We start from the raw sequence: 18683 nt of genomic DNA, 5'->3' as shown, positions 1-18683 counted from the left end.
TGGTCCTAGATCTCTCTTGAACAGAATTTCCTAAATGGATAACCATATGTTCTTGTGACTTAGAATCACAGGAATGCTTCCTGCTGCCTTTGAAACATAAATTCATTAAAGGAAAATCCCGGATGAAGCAGTTACCATTTATCTCGCATTAACAGTGCCAGGCACACGCTGGTGTTATTTCCCTTGATCCTCCTGATGCCTGAGAGGTTGGCATTAGTTTCCCCACTTGCCAGGCTAAAGGAGGTTAAGTACCTTGCCTGGGGTCACACAGCAGAAAGTGGCAGGACCCGCCTTCAAACTGTGTGATTCTTAACCCCAGCTCAGTAGCACCTCTGTCATGGTGTTCATTTCCTATTTCAGACACTGCTTATTAGAGTAAAGGGCCTCCCAGGTGGCTCAGACGGTAAAGAATCTGCCTGCAATTCAGGAGACAGGGAACCCTACTCAGCACTCTGTAATGACCTGTATGGGAACAGAATCTAAAAAAGAGTGGATATTTGTGTATATGTATAACTGATTCACCTTGTTGTATAGCAGTAACTAACACAACATGGTAAATCAATAACACTCCAATAAAATTTAAGAAACAAAGTTGAGAAACTTGCTCCAGATCACAAAACTGATGAATGGGTGACCCAAGTTTCCCATTCAAGCAGTCTAGTCCTGGAGTCCATGCCTTTTTTTTTTTTTAAGCTTTATGCTTCATTATGTGTTTGGTTTTTTTAAAAATATTTTTTTGTTTGTTTGTTACAACATTGCTTCTGTTTTATGGTTTGATTTTTTTGCCGCAAGACACGTGGAATCTTAGCTCCCCAACCAGGAAACCTGCACCCCCTGTGCTGAACGTTGAAAGGCAAAGTCTTAACTATAGGATGGCCAGGGAAGTCCCTTGGAGTTCATGCTTTTGAATAACAGGCTAAACAGCCTTTCTTTAATAAAAAAAAAAAAAAATTGTTTATTTATTTCATTTTTGGCTGCATCTTAGTTGTGACACATGGAGCTCTTCTTTGCAGCCTACAGGCTTCTCTCTAGTTGTGGCGCTCAGATTCCTGAGCAAGAGGGCTCAGTTGCTTCATGGCATGTGGGATCTAAGTTCCCCGACCAGGAATCGAACCTGCGTCCCCTGCATTGGAAGGCAGATTCTTAACCATTGGACCACTGGACCACCAGGGAAGTCCCCACACAGCCTTTCTGTGTAAGGAACTGCATCCTGCCGATGCTTCTAAGGAGCAAGGAAATAGTTCCCAGTCGGACACATTTTAGATTTAAAGCAAAAGAACAGCAAGAGCTTCTCAGTCACAGAGATAGACTTGGTGGGCTTGGGCTCCATTTTTTCTTTTTTAATCTCACATCCTACAGACATTCATGAGTCCAGACCCCGAGATGAGAATACAGGTGGTAGTCTAAGCCCCTGCTTTCCTGAAGCTCCCCGTCTAGTGAGGAACAGCTCAGTGCTGAGGGAAGAGGTTGGGAGACAGTCCCAGTCAGGCTGCACTTGCTGGCTGGGCTTTTCCAAAAAGAACATTTACCAAACTGCATCCTTTTTAAAGACAGAAGCCAGATTTCCATGTTCAATTTTCATACTATGTTAATCTCCCGCACCTAGTGGATCACTTAGAGATGCTCAGGAGAGGCCTGCAGAAGAAGGCAGTGTTTCAGAGTCCAACAGATAGGAGTTTGCAGTCCCCAGTTGGGGAAGTCAGCAGTAATATAAAGGCACACAGTGTGGGGTCCAGCAAATACCACTACATGGTGATGTTACTGCCTTTTCCTGTCTTTCACTCTAAGTTTGTGTGTTCTGTGAGCCCACGTAGATGAGAAAAGGTGGACGTTCACTGGAACCGTTAAAAGGCCTAGCCTCTAGGTCAGCTGACCGCCTGTGAACGCTCACGAGGGCCAATTTGAGAAGCTGTGCTTATGGAGCATAAATTTCTGTTTTGAATTTGGTCTGAATTCTGACTCTTTTTACATGTGGGGATGGCAAGGCCCCGGTGGTTATTTTGAAGGATGCAGTGCTTGCTTCAGAATTGGCTCCTTGCCAAATCTGGCGGGCCAGGGCTGGGGATGGAGCAGAGGGGGTGGTGGTGGATGTGGGGGTCACACACCTCCATGCTACTGGCTTGTTTTGTAGTACATGCCGTGCGTGCGTTTTAAGTCGCTTCAGTCATGTCCAACTTGCTGTGACCCTACGGACTGTAGCCTGCCAGGCTCCTCTGTCCATGGGATTCTCAGGCAAGAATACTGGAGTGGGTTGCCATTTGCTTTTCCAGGGGATCTTCCCGCCTCAGGGATTGAACCCGAGTCTTCTGTGTCTCCTTCATTGGCAGGTGGGTTCTTTATTGCTAACTCCACCTGGGAAGCCTCAATTGTAGTATATGTTTATTTAGCTATATTTTAACTTTCTAAAATTTATTTTCATTCTTTAAAAATAATTCTTCACCCCTTGCCTCAGAATAGTTCATGGATTTTTTTTTTTTAAATCAGCAGAATTTCCCTTTTGAAGAATTAAATTCAGTGACATTATCTGATCTGACCAAAGACAAAGTGTGAGACCATTAGGATGAGTAGTAGAATCCACAGGGGTAAAATTTATCAATCTTTTAAATTTCTTATTTAAATGGGATTCTTTCCTGGATCAGACTGGGTCCATAACCCTGTCATCTGAATGAGATCAATGAATAACACTTGAAAATCAAGGAACACCTAGAAGTCGTGAATATTTTTTGAAGTGTTTTATCATACAGAGTTTACAGTCTTTAATTGGAACACAGCAGTCATGGACATGTGGGCTTGCTTTTTATTGACTCAACTAGCTTTCTAACCTGGACAGTGTTTGGAATATAAGTGATTTTGTCAGCGATACTGCAAAGGACCAGTACATTCAGGAAGTGTTCTGCTCCATTTTTCTGTCTTTAGCTGAAGGCCGTATCCCAACAGTCCAGTGTTCAAATTCAGAGCAGAGAACATCTGGATCAAGTCCGCCAGCCAAGGAAACAAACTGAAAACCAAAATGATCCAGTCGTGGTTATTCTGACCTCCATTTCTAAGACTGACCCTGGAAATGTTATGACCAGAAAGTTAAGAGCCAAGCCACAAAGGATCCATGAGTTTGATCTTGATTAGAGAAAAAAAAAATGGGATTTTTTTAAACAGTCTTTTCTATATCATATGAAAAGAATCAAAATAATAACCTGGTATTAGCCCCCATAAGGTGACCACGTCTCTTAGAATCATGAACCTCCTGAGAACTTATGACCGAACACCAACCTAGGACATTTTGGCGTTGAAAATGGTCTCAAACTATTTACATTGCCTTTTCCTGTGAGTTTTAACAGTGAAGTGGGTCCTTCCCTTATTTCTAAACACTTGGCTTTCTTGTATTAGCATCAAGGTGAGCAGAAGTGCCTAAAATCACAGCATCATTTTTTATTGCTCAGAGGGGGAGCTCATTAATGTCCAATTGGGTTTAATACTGGAATTGTTTTTGTATTTAAAACTATCTTTTGTAATCTCAATGTAAGACCAGAAAGCTGTGCCTTGCTTAGAGTACAGTATTTCCATCTTAGAAGGGAGGGAGGCCCTATACCTAGGGCTACCGTATAATTTAGCATCCCTCCCGGGTCACTTTTGAGAGTGAAGGAGAACTTTGCTCATAACTGCATCAGAATGACAGACAAACTCTGAGGTCTCTCTCAGGCAAACCCTGCTATACAACAAGCTGTGGAAATCACCCATGATCCAATACATCTTGCCACAAAGACTTGCAGATCAGTGATTTCCTGTTATATTTTTAAACTTTTATTGACTTATCTATTCACTTTTGACTGGGCTAGGTCTTAGTTACTACACTCGGGCTTTCTCTAGTTGCAGTGAGCAGGGGCTACTCTTCGTCGTGGTACAGGGGCTTAGTTGTCCTGGGGCATGTCCGAACCAGGGATTGAACCCGTGTCTCCTGCATTGGCAGGCGAACTCTTAACCACTGGACCACCAGAGAAGCCCGCAGATAGTGATTTTTAAGAAACTTCTACTTTTCCATAAGTTTTTCCTACCTGCTGTTTTAATTGCTGCAGACTCTGTTCTCAATGGTATTCATGATTATAGATGATAACCAGGAACTGTTTTTGCCTGTGCAACAATTGAGTATAATAATGGCAGGAGGATGCCATGGGGTGGGAGGTGAAGAGAGACAGAGGATGAGGAAGTGAAGGCAGTGAATTTGCAGAAAGTCAAGCGTCTCAGTAAAACAACTGACAAGACCGTCTGCTGAGAGGACTTGAGCATCGAGAGAGTTCCCAGGGAGTGGCCAGAGTTTGGGATGTGTTCGGGGGTCATCCCATTTGCACTTTCAGGATGAGATCTAAATATTTAACCTTCAGCTGGAAGAGGGCAGTATTCAGCACCCTGTACCCCAAGGAAACAAAGCCAAGAGCACTCATGCGTGAAAATCTTTGTTTCAGAGATAAAGACAAGGCCAATTAACGTGGTGGGTCAAAAGGGCTCTCGCTTTATTTCTACAGCTGTTTTCTTCCCCGGGTGACTCAGCTTGGCAGTAGCTTGCCCACAACTCGAAGAAATGACTCACACACCTTCACTAGCAAGATGCTAGGGACTGCGAGGCTCCCAGCTGCCTACCAGCCGAGCCATACTGTTGGCTGTCCAGGTCATACTCGGGTTAAACTCAAGGGGAAGGATATTTAGGTTCTTTCTTTCCCAGTCCTGTGTACAGTCACACTGGGTGTTACTGTGTGCTCTCGTTCCGCATGATTCAGGCTTCCTCCTCACCCCCTTCATGGTGGCACACCCACCATGTGCCTAGCGTGGAGTTTGCAGATGACTCAATGTCCCCGTCCACAGAGAACACCCAGTCTCTGGGTTCTTGTATTCCCGCCTGCTGAGTCATGTCAGAGCCATTTGGGGGTATTTGGCTTTGAAATAGTAGCATTCAGGCTGTCTTAGCCCTGTCTCTGTTTAGGGGTGGGAGGTATAAGAAAAGGGTCGTTCCTGTCCTCCACAGTTTGCTATTCAAACATGGGCCTGTGGCACTCATCTCTAAGGCCAGGATGGTGGTGCTAGCAGTAGTCACTCAGTCGTATCCGACCCTGTGACCCCACAGACTGTAGCCCGCCAGGATCCTCTGTCCATGGGATTCTCCAGGCAAGAATTCTGAAGTGGGTGGCCATGCCCTCCTCCAGGAGATCTGCCTAACCCAGAGATCAAACCTGGGTTTCCTGCATTGCAGGCAGATTCTTTACAATTGAGCTACAGGGAAGTCCTAAGGCCAGAGTGGTGGTTTGGTTTAGTTGCTAAGTCATATCTGACTCTTTGCAACCCCGTGGACTGTGACCCGCCAGGCTCCTCTGTCCAGGGATTCTCCAGGCAAGAATACTGGAGTGGGTTGCCATGTAGTGTCTCATATTTCATTGTGTCTTAAAATTGCAGCAAGATTAGAGACCTCAATCTTGTTACTGGTGCTAATCCCTTAAGGATTAAATATGTAGAACCACATTAAAATCTTGCTAGTATTAAAAAACAGATTGCTGTAGCTCTTAATATCAGGTTGGCCGAAAAGTTCGATCAAGTTTTTCCATAAGCTGTTATAGAAAAACCCAAAAGAACTTTCTGGCCAGCCCAGTAAACGCACCCAGGATGCGGTTCCCAGACACTGAGGAACCGAGGGTGTTTGGTAACTGACATTGGGTGGAGATCTTGGGAGGACCCAGTGTCTACCCAAACTCTGATCCTGGAGCTGGGCAGACACCATGTCTTTGCCTTTCCCTTGCCTGGGAGAGACAGCAGCCCTGCACAAACACCCAGCAGCTTGTCCAGGATTACGCAGGCCTGGCCTTTTATCCACATCAGAAGTGCTTGGATTGAATTAAGTTGCAGCTCCTAAAGCACCTACACGATTAGTTGTAACTGCTCTTCAGAACCCGCCTGCTGATGCAGGAGACTTGGGTTTGATTCCTGGGCCAGGAAGATCCCCTGGAGAAGGAAATGGCAACCCACTCCAGTATTCTTGCCTGGGAAATGCCATGGACAGAGAAGCCTGGCAGGCTATAATCTATGGGGTCATAAAACAGTCAGACACAACCGAGAGACTAAACAACAATATTTCATTTAGCATAATGTCCTCAAGGTTTGTCCTTGTCGCAACATGTATCATGATTTCCTTACGTTTTAAGACTGAATAATATTCCACCAAATACATGTACAACGTCTGGTTTATTCGTTCATCTGTTGATGGACACTTTTGTTGCTTCCACCTTTTGGCTGTTGTGAATAAAGCTGTCATGAACATGGGTGTCCTTAAATGATATTTTAAAAAAGAATTCTTTAAAAAAGAATTAAGCCCTTTACCTATATCATCTTACTTAGTCCTGACTTCACCAGCTTCTCAAGGGGACACCAGCTGGTATCATCCCTCCCGGGCACACTGGGCCCAAGTGCCTTCTCCATTCAGAAGTCTCCTCTGTGTTTCTGAATGGGTCTGCCTCCCTTGGCACCTGTCCCTACGTCACCAAGAACATTTTACCCTAATCCCACAGAACATCTTGGCTGTCCCTCTGGACTGAAGTTTGTCTTTCCTTCTCCCCGATGGCAAGGCGATCCTGTAAATAACATCCACTTGGTACTTTTCTCAACACCATGAATCATTGTACATGTGGGTATAGCGTCCTGTTTTGTAGCCTAAGACGCTGATCCCTAAGAGTATCGCTCTTGCTTTTGTTTTCATCTGTGTGTGAACTGAGGTGCTCATGCACACCTTTGTTTTGATTTCAGTGAGTATGGGATGGGTTTCTCAGCACTCACCCTTGAAGGAGCATTGCACATGCGTTTGGTAAATGGTCCCTTCCCTCATGGGTGCTACTTATGCTGTGTTTCCTCATACTGAGGGGCCTCTGGAAGCTTCTCTTGTTCAGTTGCTAAGTCATGTTCGACTCTTTGCGGCCCCATGAACTGCAGCATGCTAGGCTTCCCTGTCCTTCGCTATCTTCCTGGAGTTTGCTCAAACTCATGTCCATTGAGTCTATGATGCCATCCAACCATCTCATCCTCTGTCTCCCCCTTCTCCTCTTGCTTTCCATCTTTCCCAGCATCAGGGTCTTTTCCAATGAGTCAGCTCTTTGCATCAGGTATGCAAAGTATTAGAGCTTCAGCTTCAGCATCAGTCCTTCCAATGAATATTCAGGGCTGATTTCCTCTAGGATTGACTGGTTTGATCTCCTTGTTGTCCAAGGGACTCTCAAGAGTCTCCTCTAGCACCACAGTTCAAAAACATCAATTCTTTGGCACTCAGCCTTCTCTGCAGGTAGCCAAAGAGAAGTCTTTGGCTTCTCTCTCTACACACACACCCAAAATACCTGCCGTCCCTCAGCATCCTCAGGGAACTGGTTCCGGGACCCTCTTGGACACCAAAATCCATGGATGCTCAAGCTCCTTATATAAAATGGTATAGTATTTGCATAAAACCTAGGCATATCCTCCTGTGTACTTTAAAATAGTGGTTCCCAACCTTTTTGTCACTAGGGACCGGTTTTGTGGAAGACGGTTTTTCCATGGGCCAAGGTGGGGGATGGTTTGGGGATGATTCAAGTGTTTTACATTTATTGTGCACTTCATTTCTATTATTATTACATCAGCTCCACCTCAGATCATCAGCCATTCGATCCCAGAGATTGGGAACCCCTGCTTTAAAACATCTCTAGGTTACTTATAATACCTGATAATACCATGTAAATACTATGTAAATAGTTGCTTATGTATGACCAAGTTAAGTTTTGCTTTTTAGAACTCTCTGGGACTTTTTTCCCAAATATTTTCGATCTGTGTTTGGTTGAATCTGCAGGTGTAGAACCCACAAATACAGAGGATGGGCTATATACTTACATTTCTGTCTGTCTGTCTGTCTCTCTCTCTCAATGCCTTGGCATCCACTTAAGTAACCCTCCCAGCTCACATTTTCTCCAAACTGTGTTGCATCTGAAATGACCAAGTCCTCTTACCTCTCTGTCCACAGGCTGCACCTGGGAATTTGGAGCCATGGTAAACTACATCAAGAAGACATACCCCCTGACCCAGCTGGTGGTTGTGGGCTTCAGCTTGGGCGGTAACATCGTGTGTAAATACTTGGGGGAGACCCAGGCCAACCAAGAAAAGGTTCTGTGCTGCGTCAGCGTGTGTCAGGGCTACAGCGCACTGAGGTGAGTGATCCTGGCCGCGTGCCCCCACTTCCTCCTGCCACTGGTCCTCCAGTCAGCGTTCGTTTATTGAGATGTCCCCAGCACACCAGACACTGGCCCGTGAAGACCTGGGGAAATGCTGGGGCCGACTAAGCAGAAGTTTCTGGGTCTTGATTCCGCCTTGCTTTGCTTCCACATCATATGCTGGAGTGGTCCTGTCAGACCCCTTCAACCTGGGATATGCAGCTGTATTTTGGGGGTCAGATCTGTAATGAAGTAAGCCAAAGCCCACCCCTTTAATAGCTGCTGTTTCCCTTTGGAGTCTCTGAGATGACTTACGTTCTTCATGCTCCAGGAGTTTTATAGAACTGTGGGTTTATGAAAACACAGGAGACTTGGCAAACCAGGGTCTGAGAGCTGGATCACCTTATGACCCCAACCCCTCCTACCTGCCAAAGAGTTGGGTCTCGGATGGCATCTGGAAGGGATCTGTAGAAACCGTTTAATCCGTGCCCTCACCGTCAAATAGTCATCTCTCTCAGCATCCCAGGATCACACATAAGAGATGACCTGCTGGGTAGAAGTTTACTTCTCCCCTTAGTCTCCTGACAACAGAAACCCGCAGAGTGCGTCCTAGGAGGGCACTGTTGTCTGCTCTGACCTCCCCGCCCAGATCAGTGTTGTCCTCGATCACTCCAGAGTCACCACGCACACACACTCTCACACACACACACACACACACACCCATACATATACACACATACACACTCATACACATTCATGTACACACACCCATACACATAAACACTCACAAACATACACATTCATATATACACACCCATACACATACACACATACACTCACACACATACACACTCACACACACACACATATACACCCATACACATACACACTCACACACATACACATTCATATACACACACATCTCTCTGGACTCTTTAAATGCATTCATATTTTTTCCCGTACTCACGCCTCGTGATAATGTATTTTGTATTATAAATGGGTAATGCAGAAATCTAAAATCACACACAAAAAAATAAACAACAAACTCCCTGCCCTGATTGATCCAGTCTAATACCACAGACCTTGTAGATAATCCTTACTTTTTGCCTCACCTGTATCTCTCGATGTAGTTTAAACCTATTTTGTCATTTTCTAATGGATAAGGGGCTATCTTATTTCTGAAAATATCTATTACTGGAATTTGAAATCAACAAATCCAAAGGGCAAATGCAGGCTCAGAATTCAGCCTCTGCCAGAGCCTTAAATCTGGGCCAAAATGGAGAATTTAAATGTACCCCAAAATAGACAGGAAACACTTGCCTGCTGGAACCTTTCTTGAGGTCCAGGGCTGAGGCCTGTGTCCCAGTGGTCCTCACCTGCAGTATGGGGGTGACAATAATTGGCACCTACCCCGTGGCGCCATGGTGGAGTCAAATGTGTTCATGAGAATGAACTACTGGGAACAGTGCCAAGCACGTAGAAAGTTGTCAGTAACTACCAATTATCATCATTATGCATTGTAAAGTGAGAAGTAGGCTACATCAGTGGATCACAAAGACCAATCTAGAGAACTAGTGACTGCCACACTTCGTTAAGAATCACTTGGAGTATCGTGATAAAAATAACTTCATTTTCTCGGGCCCCAGCCCTGGAGATCCTGATTCATGAGTCTGGGGCATGGGGCCAGGAATCTGCTTGTGGGCACATTTCCCAGGCGACTCCTGAGGTGTTAGCCACCTTTAGCAGTCACTGGGCCCAGGGGCCTCAGTGGTCTCTCCAGCCCTAGTGTTGCAGGCTAGGTTAGTCTCCCCATCCTCCTGTTGGGAATCCTCCCTTTCAGTTCCCCTCCACACTCTGGTTTGAACCGGGACATGTTTGTTCCTTTGTGTTGACTTGGCTAGAAATACTCAACTCCCGATTCTCAGCCATGATGTAACCAGAGTTACCCAAAGCCCCATCCTTGCCAGTAACTGGGATCTTAGAGCAATGAGCAGAGGGCCAGCCCCAGGATCCCGGGGAGACCCACTCTCCTCTGACTAGCGGTCCAGTTTTTGGCCAGGCTTCTAGGATCTGTAAAAATCAGAGTCCCTTCCTAAACCAAGCGCTGTCAAGTGACTAGAACACTGACTTTGTGTTCAGAGAGCACTGGGTTTGACAGGAAGGAGAATGTAGGACAAGCTTGTTTTCCGTGTTTTTTAACGAGCAGAATCATAATTAACAGCCTCATTTCATTTTGCTGCAACAGCGCCATCTGCTGTTGGCCAAGCACACGACGCGCACAATTGAGGATCCTAGGTACGGATTTAAGCTAGGAAGCTAACCAACATCTGCGAGGGGCTCCATGCACTTTGCAGACGTGGTCCACACCACTTCTCTTTGAGGCCTCAGAGATCTTCATATTCATAATCATTGTCACATCAGTTGTCTGCAAAGAGGAGAGAAACAGGCAACTTTATCCTTTGGAGCAAAGAGATCCAGACTCAGATCCTACACCCTACACACAGGAAAACTGGAGGCAGATCAAAGAGACACGGTCATCCTATGTGTGTGCTGGGGCCACTCACGGCTCAGGTCCCCTCATCGTTCTAATGAGATCTACTCGCCAGGAGACAGTGCCTTACTTTCAACCAGCGTAACCTCTTTTTTCCTGCCAAGGCTTGAGGGCAGTGAGCCTTTTCAGCACTGGAATGGTGGCAGCCTTGCTTCCTTTACACGGAGGTGGAGCGGGGAGGGCCCGTCTGCCGCTGCAGGGGCCACACAGGAGTTCATGCTTCGGGTAAATCCCTCCCCTAGTTGAGTCTCCAGAACCGTTTGTCAGTGATCCGTCCCCTCCCTCTGGCTTCTCATCCCGTAACGCACCTCCCCACTAGCCAGAGGCTGTCCTAGGCTCAGAAGCCAGCCCCCGCTTGCTGTAGTTAGCAGAGTCTAGCTGCTGCTGAACTAGTTCATGCTTGATGAGGTGCTGAACCAGCAAAGGAGGGTGACAGATGTCCCCAGACTACACTGTATCCAGCAGACTTAACTCATTCCCTCAGCACAAACAGCTGCCAACTAGCCCTGGAAATGTGTGTGTTCAGACTCAGCCTAACTCTCTGGTTTAATAAATCACTTAACGCTGTTAAGAAGACATGCTGCATGCTCTGTTGTTCAGTCATGTTACGACTCTTTGCAATTCCGTGGACTGTAGCCCGCCAGGTTCCTCTGTCCGTGGGATTTCCCAGACAAGGAGACTGGAGTAGATTGCCATTTCCTTCTCCAGGGGATACTCCTGACCCCTGGATTGAACCCACGTCTCCTATGTCTCCTGCATTGGCAGGCAGATTCTTTACCACTGAGCCACCTGGGAAACCCCTGATTAGAAACTGGGGCATCTTGAAAGGACTTTATTGATTGAGATAGGTAGATATATGGATGCGTAAAGCACTTCTTGCCTGAGCCATCTGGTTCCCAGGCTGACATTCTCTTTATCCTCATGAGATGCACGCCCAGGAGCCTGCCCATCCCCCAGACCTCTTCAGCTGAAGAGGTCAGAATTCAGACCCATTCTTAACACCACCAGTTGGCCATCTCTCCACTCACTACGTGCACCCCTGTCTGCCTAAATTTCACCAACTAGCAGAAGCAATGAAAACAACACCAAGGCTCCCAGGGCGACCTCTGTCAGGCCTGAGATGGAACTGCCTACATACCTCACCCATAGAACAATCTTGGTGTGAATATTGCTTCTCTAATTCAACCTCCTAATTTGACAGATAAGGACACTGAGGCTTGGAGAGGTGAAGTGGCTTCCACAGAGTTTGGTGAACTACCCAGTGGGGTCAGATGGGCCATAGCTCCAAGTCTCTGTGCTAACTCATGCCCATTGGGAAGCCTGGACATCTTGTTAGACCTTCATCCCATCACCAGCCCCATTCCCTGGAGCCTGGTTCTGCCTCCTCCTTCTCTCACTGCAGAAACATGGCATATAAATTGGAGCCTGGCTTCAGTGGGAGCTGAAATTCCCAGTGAGGTTCTTGTTGGGCCGTGTGTACAGTGGTTCCAGACCACTGCTGATCTTTCCTCAACCCTAAGAAATAGTTGATGAGTTTCATAGTTAATGGTTAAAACTGACTTTAATCTTCAGCTCTCCTCCTCAGGGTAGATAATTTTCAGGAGATCATAATCCAGAAGATTTTCTATTTTCTGTCTTCTTCTCTTTCTCCTTCTTCATTATTACGGAACATTTTAGGTACATACAAAATAAAAGCAGTGGGGTATTGGACCCCTGTATATCCACTACCAGCTTCAAGTGTGCTTAATTTTTGGCTCCTCTTATTTCCTCTGCACCTCTTCCACACATCACTCCCCTGTAAGCTGGATTATTCTAAAGCAAATCCCAGACATTATGTCATATCATTTGTAAATATTTCACTTGGTAGCACTAAAAAGACTCTAAGAACTTTTTATTTTTTTATTTGTAATTGGCGTGTAATTGCTTTACAAAGTTGTGTTGGTTTCTGCCACACAACTAAACCTGAGTCAGTCATAAATATACCTATGTCCCTTCCCTCTTGAACCTCCCTCCTACCACCCGTCTAGGTTGTCACAGAGCACCGGATTGAGCTCCCCAGCAGCTTCCCACTAGCTATCTGTTTTACATATGATAACGTATATGTTTCAGTGCTGCTCTCTCAATTCGTCCCACCCTCCTCTTCCCTGCTGTGTCCACAAGTCTGTTTCCTATGTCTGCATCTCTTATTTCTGTCCTGCATATAGGTTCATCAGTACCATTTTTCTAGATTCCATATATATGCATCAATGTACAGTATTTGTTTTTCCCTTTAAGAACGTTTTCTTAAACATAACACAATATCATCATCACACCAAAAGATTATTAATTCTGAATATTAATAGCATCCTGTTTGTAGTCAGTGTTCAGATTTCCTTGATTGTCTCACAGAAGTTTTTTAACAGTTTCTTTCAATCAGAATCCCCATTATGTCCACACACTGTGTCTATTGATTTGTCTCTTCAGTTTCTTTTAGTTTATAGGTTCCCCTCTCTTTCATTTCTTCTCAGTTTGTTGTTGGTGCTGGTACTGAAGAAGTCAGATTTTTTTAAAATATATGAATGGATTTTTTAAAATAATACAATGATCTCAATTATGCTTTATTAAACTAATATAAAATTAAGTTCAGTCCCTTAATTTTATACTCAAAGGTGATGAAAGATATCCCTTAAATATACTGAATGATAAACCAAAGATGCAAGGAATCACTGTTGGCCAGTGTTGACTGAGTGAAGCATTGGTCCCAGCATCCTTATCCCAGTCCCTCCTTGAGCCCCAGGCCCCCATGAGTCACCAGAGCCTTTCAGTGAGTGGTATCTCGGGTTGGGATGAGATGGTTGGGTGGCATCACCAACCTGATGGACATGAGTTTGAGCAAGCGCCAGGAGTTAGTTATGGACAGGGGAGTCTGGCGTGCTGCAGTCCATGGGATTGCAAAGAGTTGGACACAACTGAGCGACTGAACTGAACTGAACTGAACCTCTGGGGTTATTCAACCGAGAAACCCACAGAACTGGAGCATCTTCTCATAGCCCAGGTTTATGACCAGTGCCTCCTCGCTTCCCTGCGTCTGCTGTCCCTCTGACATGAAGGTGATACTGACAGAAGCAGCTAGAAGGTCAGCAAAGGGAGGACTAGATGCGGGCAAGACCATTTCTTTGTTTCTGGACCATCAACTTTCTGAGGGAGGGGCTGTTTGGGTCCAGTGCAGAGAAGAGGGACCCAGCCTGGCAGCAAGGTGCAATTCCCAGACTGGGTGACACCCTTCTGTGACACCCTCACAGACCAAGAAGCAGGTGCCCACAGCCCTGCCTTAGCTGGGGTCCTGCCTAAGGTGATCTGGCCCATCCTTTCTACTCTTGACGCCTCCAGCCCCTCATGGGTTTATAGAATGACCTTTTAACTTTTGAAGGCAATGTTAGTCTTCACTGTGTGCTTTAGCCCTTGTTTTATGAGCATGTCACAGGCCATTAAACCCACCAACCCTTTCACTTTTAACTTCCCACTAGCTTTTATTTTTTAACTGTGATGTTATGGGAAATGCTTGCTATGCCAAAACTGAAGTGTGACAGCTTTTGGGAAATAACTTTCATAACTCCCTGGGTTTATATATATATACATATATATGTGTGTGTGTGTATATATATATTTGAAAATGTTTTATTTGTATTTCTTTGATTATATTTTTCATTTTAATCAAAGCTTTTTTTGTAAATTGTTTTGGTCATGCCATTGCCAATATTTTTGCTTTTATTATTTAAATTTATTTATTTTTAATTGGAGGATAATTGCTTTTTGTTGGCTTCTGCCATACATCAATATGATCCTTGTTTTTTGTTTTTGTTTTTTTAATACCTATGAACCATCCTTTCTCTCAGGAGTCCTCTCTCTGGCCATCTGGGAAATGAGACAATGTGGGCATAGTGACACCCAGATTCATTCCCAGGGCGGAATCAGGCCTTGAGACTCAGAAATCTGCAGAATGAAGGTTAGCAAGGACGCCATGGCAGCTGTGTTTGGGTTCACACCCGAAGGAAGAAAGCACAGAGTGAGGAGGGCTGAATGGCAGCCTGGGAGTCTCCACCTTGGTGTTTGTTCACCTGACATGTGGGCAGGGAAATCTGGCCGCAGAGGCGAGCAGAGGAGGCTGGCCCTGCTGTCTCCTCCTGCCGCACAGGGTGGTGATCCGAGCACGGATGCTTGAGTCACGCCAGCCTGGGTCACACTCAGCCGTTCCTGATCGATCTGGTGGGACCTCTCTGAGTCTCTGGTCTCCTGATCTGGAAGTTGGGATATTACCTGTCTAGCGACCCCCCTGGAGAAGGAAATGGCAACCCACTCCAGTGTTCTTGCCTGGAGAATTCTGTGGATGGAGGAGCCTGGTGGGCTACAGTCCATAGGGTCGCACAGAATCAGACACGACTGAAGTGATTTAGCATGCGTGCATACATTGGAGAAGGAAATGGCAACCCACTCCAGTGTTCTTGCCTGGAGAATCCCAGGGACAGAGGAGCCTGGTGGGCTGCCGTCTGTGGGGTCGCACAGAGTCAGACGTGACTGAAGCGACTTAGCAGCAGCAGCACCAGCAGCAGCGACCCCCCACCTCACATCAGAAGGCCTTGCTTTGCCAACCACACACTAGCTCTGGAGGCAGAAAGACTCAGGACCACCCCCATAGCCGTGCCTAGAGGGGGCAGAGGGCCTCGATACTTCTCCCTCCATTCCTTGCCCCTTAAATGTTCTAAGACTAATCAAAAGAAAGCTCAACTTATATGATTTTCCTTTGCCTTGCAAATGGCAATGAAAGAAGTGTTTTATTTTTTTTCCCTTCCCATTTTTTAAAAATTGCGTTGAATGATTCTTTAAACTCTCTAGTGTTTTACAATTTAAAAAGTTTCAAGTGCCATTTGCAGAGACATGGATGGACCTAGAGAGACTGTCATACAGACTGAAATAAGTCAGAAAGAGAAAAACAAATATCGGAGAGCATCACCAATTCGTGGAAATCTAGGAAAGTGGTAGAGATGACCTTATTTGCAAAGCAGAAATAGAGATGTAGAGAATGAAACTTATAGACACCAAAAGAGGAAGGGGCAGTGGGAGGAACTGGAAGATTGGAATTGACACATATACACTACTATGTATAAAACAGATAACTAATGAGAACCTACTCTAATAGCACAGGAAACTCTACTCAATGCTCTTGTGGTGACCTAAATGTGAAGGAAATCTAAAACATTGTGGGTGTGTGTGCACATACGGCTGATTCACTTTGTTGTACGGCAGAAACTAACACATTGTAAAGCAGCTATACTCAGTAAAAATTAATTTTAAAAGTTTCACACACATGATTCCGTATAATCCCATAATAACCCTTCCACCCATAATGCCCTCTCCCCTTCCCTCTCCCCACCGATAACCACTAGTTTATTCTGTGAGTCGGCTTCTTTTTAGTTTTATTCGCTAGTTTGTTGTATTTCTTATACATTCCACACAAAAGTGATAAAATGAAGTGTTTTTAGGTTTTGCCACGCACTTATCTTCTCCACACACCCTGTCCCTACGCACGGTCCTGTTATGAAGCCAGAAAAACTTGCTTGCAGGGTAGAAAGCCAAGGAGAGATACTGTTCGAATGAAATCAAAGCAGGTCCTGTGACAAAGACATAGAGATGGAAGAGGAGGTCAGGAGTGTCTCTGGCAAAGCCCGTGGCCCCAGAGACCTTTCGGGCCGGGGCCTCTCGTTGAGCAACGTTCATTCACTTAGTGTTCGGGTGGCTCTGCCCTTAGTCTGAGGACCACGTGTTCGAGCCCAGGTTCCTGCCAAGGTAGCCGGTCCCTCCAGTGGCAGGAACTCTGCCTCCTCCCCCCGCCAGCCCCTTCTCTCCGCTCCAGGACGCCCCCCTCCTCCCCTTCTCACTCTTCCCTTGTGGCTCTTCCAGGGCCCAGGAGACCTTCATGCAGTGGGACCAGTGCCGGCGCTTCTACAACTTCCTCATGGCCGACAACATGAAGAAGATCATTCTCTCGCACCGGTGAGGCACCTTCCCTTCCCTCGGGAGACAGACTGTACCTTTGGTTTTTTTGGAGTTTTTCTGGCTGCAGCAGGTCTTCATTGCAGCCTGGAGGATCTTTAGTTGCAGCATTTGGGATCTAGTTCCCTGAACAGGGAATCGAACCCCAGGCCCCCTGCACTGGAAACATGGAGTCTTAGTCACTAGACCACCAGGGAAGTCCCCAGACAGTGCCTTTCTGAGCTTATTTCACTAAACGCCAAAATTCCTCTTTCTCTAGGAAAAAAAAAAAAGAAGAAGGCAGGGTTGGTGCAGATTCTCAGCTGACTGCTTTGTGACTTGGTTAGAAACAAATTCATCCCAAGCTGCCGAATTCACAAAATCGCTATCTGCTTCCATACTTTTCAAAAAGTTCAAGAAGGAAGAGAAACCATTTCCACACCATTCTTTCCCAAATGAGGGCCATCCTGGGGCTTCCCTGGTGGTCCAGTGGTTAAGACATCGAGCTTCCACATGCAGCCCAAAAACTTTTTTAAAGTTTTAATTTTAAAAAGGCAAAATTCATTATTTAAAAAAAAAAAATGAGGGCCATCCTGAGGGTAGCTTGTCACTGTGGAGGTATGTTTCTCTTTAGGAGATTTTTGTGCTTGGGGGGACCCAGAATCGTTCTCTGCTGGCTCTTGGGGATCTGATCAAGCAGCAGTGGGATAGGAGTCCTACCACTGGTGCCAAGCGTGATGTCCACACTGTCCACACTCTGCCTGCCCATCTCCTGCTCAGAATGCTTTGGTGGGTTAGCCCCTGACAAGTGCTGAGAGCAGCGCCTGGCTGGCAGTAGCACTCAGGGAATACTAGTGATGATTTCACCACTGTGACTATCCTTAGCCATGGGGGTTCTCCCCTTTCCCCACATGCCCCTCTCCCCCTCCAGCTGGAGCAGGCCACTCAGAGACCCCCATGGCCCCCTGGCCTCTCCTGACCCTCCTCCCATCACCTCTGCTTGTCTAGACCCAGCCCGCTTCTTTTAGGTCCATCTCTGGTCTCTGCTTCCGTGAAGCCGGCTCCTTCCCACTAGTTGTTTTTCTGCTGTTTCTCCCCCAGTGTGAATCCTGCATCCATGAACAAAACTGGAAAGCATGGGAGGGCTCAGGCATGTTTTGATTCTCTCAGAGCCTGGTACACAAATGGGCACTCAGAGTACCATTTTAGGGGGGTTCTGAGGCCATCCCAGGAAAAGCAGTCTGTCTGCATGATCAGTTTCTTATTCTCTTTTTCTCAGCGGTTAAAAGAAAATGCTGTACTGTCCAGCCAGCCAGATAGCCCAGACTGGGCTTCCTGTGGGTGGGGTTCCCATGGCACCTGGGCTGGGGTGGCGCTCACGGGCCCCTGGGTGGCCCGGTGGCCGGGTGCGTCCCCAGGCTGTGGTGCTGGGTGGGCGGAGACCCTCGGAGGCTTACGTGCCCCAGGCTGGCCTTCCGCTCAGCTCACGGTGTGTGAGCATCAGTTGTGTGTCGGGCTTCGAGTCAGGTGTGGCTCGGCTGAGGTTTGGATGGATCCAGGGGTTTGCTGAGGACCCACACGGGGTGAAAGCAGGCCATCAGACCCCAAGTCCAAGGCTGCTGTCTGTCTTTCCACACCTCTGGGGTGGAAAGTGAGCTCCTCCCAGAGAACATTTGTTTTGCTGCTGGGCCCAGTCTTGCCATTAATTAATGAGTCTAGAAAGGCCATCGTGTAATTCTTAACAAATTGGGAGAGTCCTTTGAATGTGCTCTCAGTGTATTTAAACTTACCACAGAAAGTCAAACATCTCGAAATTTTCAGGCCCCTTCATTAGAATATTTGTTTTCCCCACCAGCGTCATCTTTCCTTTCTTAAAATTTTTTTCTAGTTTTATCAGGACACACTTTAAATTGGGAATT

At 46.2% G+C, this 18683-nt stretch overlaps 1 protein-coding gene across 1 annotated transcript in view; it reads left to right on the top strand.

Annotated features, from left to right (window-relative positions):
- Window positions 1-18683, top strand: part of ABHD2 (abhydrolase domain containing 2, acylglycerol lipase) — a 109178-nt gene that overhangs the window by 77225 nt on the left and 13270 nt on the right. The window contains exons 6-7 of the mRNA XM_043489547.1: window positions 8018-8201; window positions 16693-16785. Coding sequence (XP_043345482.1) covers window positions 8018-8201; window positions 16693-16785 — 277 coding nt within the window. The remainder of the gene's footprint in view (window positions 1-8017; window positions 8202-16692; window positions 16786-18683) is intronic.

The sequence above is a fragment of the Cervus canadensis genome, chromosome 17 (assembly GCF_019320065.1).
Source record: "Cervus canadensis isolate Bull #8, Minnesota chromosome 17, ASM1932006v1, whole genome shotgun sequence".
NCBI lineage: Eukaryota > Metazoa > Chordata > Mammalia > Artiodactyla > Cervidae > Cervus > Cervus canadensis.
The sequence above is the reverse complement of the archived record's forward strand: the minus strand, read 5'-3'. Positions and strand labels throughout refer to the sequence as shown.